This window comes from Populus euphratica, unplaced genomic scaffold, assembly GCF_000495115.2.
Source record: "Populus euphratica unplaced genomic scaffold, PopEup_1.0 scaffold3021.1, whole genome shotgun sequence".
Taxonomy (NCBI): Eukaryota; Viridiplantae; Streptophyta; class Magnoliopsida; order Malpighiales; family Salicaceae; genus Populus; species Populus euphratica.
This window is the reverse complement of record NW_011502987.1, coordinates 8,687-12,961: the sequence shown is the minus strand read 5'-3', so window position 1 is coordinate 12,961 and position 4,275 is coordinate 8,687. Positions and strand designations below refer to the sequence as shown.

At 36.3% G+C, this 4,275-nt stretch overlaps 1 protein-coding gene across 1 annotated transcript; it reads left to right on the top strand.

Moving 5' to 3' along the window:
- The first annotated feature begins 495 nt into the window (after positions 1-495).
- On the top strand, positions 496-2,214 carry LOC105119586 (putative UPF0481 protein At3g02645). Its single transcript, XM_011017739.1, has one exon. The coding sequence runs from the start codon at positions 496-498 to the stop codon at positions 2,149-2,151; it is 1,656 nt and encodes a 551-aa protein (XP_011016041.1). The 3' UTR covers positions 2,152-2,214.
- Positions 2,215-4,275: the final 2,061 nt, after the last annotated feature.

Below are 4,275 nucleotides of genomic sequence, written 5' to 3'. Positions count from 1 at the left end.
GAAATAAAAAAAAAAAAAAAAAAAAAAGAAAAAGAAAATCGCACGTGTTGATGTTAAGTTTATCCCTTTACTCTTGTTTTCTTAGCAGTGAAGTCCCTGAGTCCCTAATTAAGATTATATTATTTTCCCTTGATTATTCAAATTGTGTATTCTCATTTAGGGTTTTTCCTGCCATGGCACCTGCCTTATCATGCAAAAGGGGTTTAATTTTAATTAATATAAAATCATTAAGAGAAGAGGAATGGAATATATCTGTGTACCACAGATGAACCCATTGCGTGCTGCCGTCGTGGTTGATGGCCAATAGAAATTGAGGCAATCTTGACTTTCAAAGCCAATGTGGACGTGAGAATTTCCTTTTGACACTCATCTTGTATGAAAATTCGAAGGAACTTGCATGGGCATCGTGATAAGCACAAAATCAGTGGCGGTGGTGCTCATAAACCGTATAAAAACCTAGGCAATCGTTCCCTGTATACCACAACATCAACAGACATGTCTTCCCACCAGCCCACCATGCCATGCAGTAGTCATTCGAATTCGGATTTCGACGAGTATCAATGGGTCATTAACATCGGACGAGCACTCGAGAAAGAGCTTGAAGAGGATGGTGATGAAAGCCCGGTGTGCATTTTTACTGTCCCCAAGACCTTAATGTCTTCCGATCCCGACTCTTATACTCCACAACAACTTTCACTAGGCCCATACCATTATCGGCGTGCTGATCTTCATGAGATGGAGAGGTATAAGCTGTCAGCAGCCAAGAAACTGCAGAACCAACTTCAAAGCCTCAGATTTGAAAATCTTGTCGAGCAGTTGATAAAGCTTGAACCACAGATTAGGGCATGCTACCACAAGTACTTGGATTTTAATGCTGAAACGCTAGCGTGGATGATGGCTTTGGATGTTTCGTTCTTGCTTGAGTTCCTTCAAATTTATTCTGTCGAAGAAACTAAGATGTTATCGAGGGCCCCGTCACGAATGTCTCATTTGCTTGATTATTCGAAGAGAAAGTCGGCTCATCATGTTATTCTCAGAGATATGGTGATGCTCGAGAATCAAGTTCCACAATTTATATTGAGAAAGGTGCTAGAATTTCAATACATGTCAGCTGAATTAGCTGATGAAATGCTGCTGTCCATGGTTATAGGATTAGCTAAAGAGCTCTCTCCTTTCAAGATGATCGAGTTGCCAAAGACTACGAAAGTCTTGGAGCATTCCCACTTGCTAGACTTCTTGTATGACATTATCGTGCCCAGAGTGGAAGAACCGATCGAGATACTACTTGAAGAATTAGTTGCAGATCAGATCGAAAGCGATAATAAACCAGAAGAAGAACGAGTTGGGGTAGATTCAAATTACGTGAAACAACTCCTGACCGTGACTTGGAATATGGTTTCACAACTAAAGATAACCCCAGTACGTTTGCTCAAGAACATTTCATCATCTATGACGATCCAGTTGAAATTGTCTTGGACAATCCTATCTAAACTCAAAAATCCTGATGACCGTGAAAATGAGGACTCCAGTACAAGCTCGAACAAGTCACCGCTGGTAGAAGAGATCACAATTCCTTCAGTCACCCAGCTCTCAAAATACGGTGTTTCCTTCATACCTACTAAGGGTAACATCTCAACCATTGCTTTCGACAAAGGGAAGGCTGCATTTCACCTGCCCACAATTAGTTTAGATTTAAACAGTGAGGTGATGTTCAGAAACTTGGTAGCATATGAAATATCAAGTGCATCAGGGCCCTTGCTTTTTACTCGATACATAGAACTGATGAATGGGATCATCGACACGGAGGAGGATGCAAGATTACTTAGAGAAAGCGGCATTATTTTGAACCGTTTGAAGAGTGATGAAGAAGTGGCCAAAATGCTGAATGGGATGAGCAACTGCAAGTGCATTAGATTGACGAAAGCTCCATTCTTAGATAAGGTGATTGAAGACGTGAACAAGTACTATGATAGCCTATGGATGGTGAGGATGAAAAGATTCATGAAGCGGTCTGTGTTCTGTTCATGGCAATATCTCACCATGTTGGCCGCCATTTTGCTCTTTCTCTTAATGGCCATGGAAGTGTTCTGCTCATTTTATCAATGCGCTCGCATCTTTCACGTTGATATTTTTAACACTACCTCATCATGATGATGATGATCCATGTTGCTCGCTAGATCTCCCTTTCTGCATATCTTCTGTACATTATTTTTGTTTCCATGTTGTTATTAATTAATTGTTTCATTTGTATATTCATTTATTTAATTTGTATTATTGTAACATCAAATCAATTTAATGTTGATAATTGTTATTATTTGAACTCTTCCCTCTTTTAGGTGTTATTTTTTATTATTATTATTTACCATTATTCATAATTTAAATATTAATTATCGCTAAAGCTTATTTCAAATTTATGAGCCCCCCTTTCTTGATCTCTGCTGTTGAATCCGACGCGCTCTCTCTTTCTATTGAATAAATTTTTCACAGAGCCATCACTACAAAAAACAGGGGCTATTAGCATCTGAATTTAGCAACGGATAATTCCGTTGCTAAATTCAGTAACAGATTTGCAAGGGATTATATATATATTATTTTTTTAATATTAGCAATGGATTTTAGTAACGAATAATCGGTTGCAAAATTTACATTGAATTTAGCAACGGATTTTCCGTTGCTAATTGAAAAAATAAAATTTAAATGTTAATATAAAGCTGAAATTATGTAGACCGTTGATTGCATAAAATCTAAACCGTTTATTTTTGCTCTCTCCCCCCACACCGAAATACGCAGATCAACAAAATCATTTACAGCTGAAAATTATATCACTTTCACTCTTCCAGTGCATCCTTCATCCCGAATAACAATATCAATCCCTAACTGTTGAAAAATCACCTTCTCGTCATCGATTTCATCTTCCTTTATCCCAAACTGTTCATCATTTTCGCATTCATCTTCAGCATCCCTAATTTGTTTTCTTCATCTTCTTCTCCTTCATCTTACCAGTTTCAATATTTCTATATAAACCAAGAAAAACAGAGACCCATGGTAACATCGCACCAGACCCATCATCATCAGTTTCGAACATCCTGATTTACCCCTTCTCTGTAAACGGGTTAGGTTTTGCACTTTTTTCTTCAATAGCTCAGGTAACTAATTTAGGGTTTTTATTTTTTTTGTTGCAATTGAAGTTACACTAAACAGTTCTAACCTAAATTTTCTAATCTCAGGTGTTATTTTTTCGTGTTGATCCATCTCCCTCATCTGTAACTGAAGAACACAGGTAACAATTTTTTTTTCCGATACTTTGAATAATGGTTTTAGGCTATTAATTCAATAATATAAGGTTTATAAAATGTTTTTACCATGATTTATAACCTAATTATGAATGTTTAATTGAAGCTATTAATTCAATAATATAAGGTTTATAAAATGTTTTTACCATGATTTATAATCTAATTATGCATGTTTAATTGAAAATTTATGAAAACCCCCAAATTAATTTTTAGGGTTACGGTTCATAAATTGAATGATTTTATGCAACTTGACCAATGCTGGCAATTCTTATGTCTGGAAGAGAGTGATTTATGGAAATTATGCATGTTTAATTGAAAATTTAGCAAAACCCCCAATTTAATTTTTAACAATTAGTATTTTGATGCTGGGTGTTCTTTGATGTCTGCAAGTCTTTTTGTCCTCCTGTGCGCTGTGATTTGAATGTATTCATATGCTTATATATATAAAAAGAAACTTGGTTGTTGATGTTGTGTTTTATTTTTGTATCTTCATTCATTCTTTTTAAGCAAGCTAAACATGCTCTCTTTATTTCTGGGGTAATTGCGTGGATGGTTGTGCAAATAAATATACACTTACTATTTGGTGGATTAGTTTGTGAGATGATGAATATCAAGTTAGATTCGTGTCCATGAGTTAGTTTTTTTCTGGCGACCTTACTATAGCTAAAGAGTCTTGAAGGAGTCCTTTTAACATGGCGGCGCTAGCTATTAGTATTGTTGCCGTGGTAAACAAATAGTTACTAGTGAAAGCTTTCTTTATTTTGATGGTTTAGAAGAGTGGCTTGTCCTGGATAATGGCGGTAGAATGTCAGCACCACATACTAGTTGAACATGCCATAACAGTAGCAATTGCTTGGAGATATTTTAATTGGAACTCTCTCTATTCTCTATATACATTGTCTCGGGTTTCCAAGTTCTCGGTAGGGCATATATGCCTCTATAATTAAGGTGGGTTTGACAAGAACTTGATTCTACTTTTTTT

Bases quoted from the DNA above. Each gene is read 5' to 3' on its own strand.
- LOC105119586 (XM_011017739.1), top strand. From the start codon at position 496: ATGTCTTCCCACCAGCCCACCATGCCATGCAGTAGTCATTCGAATTCG.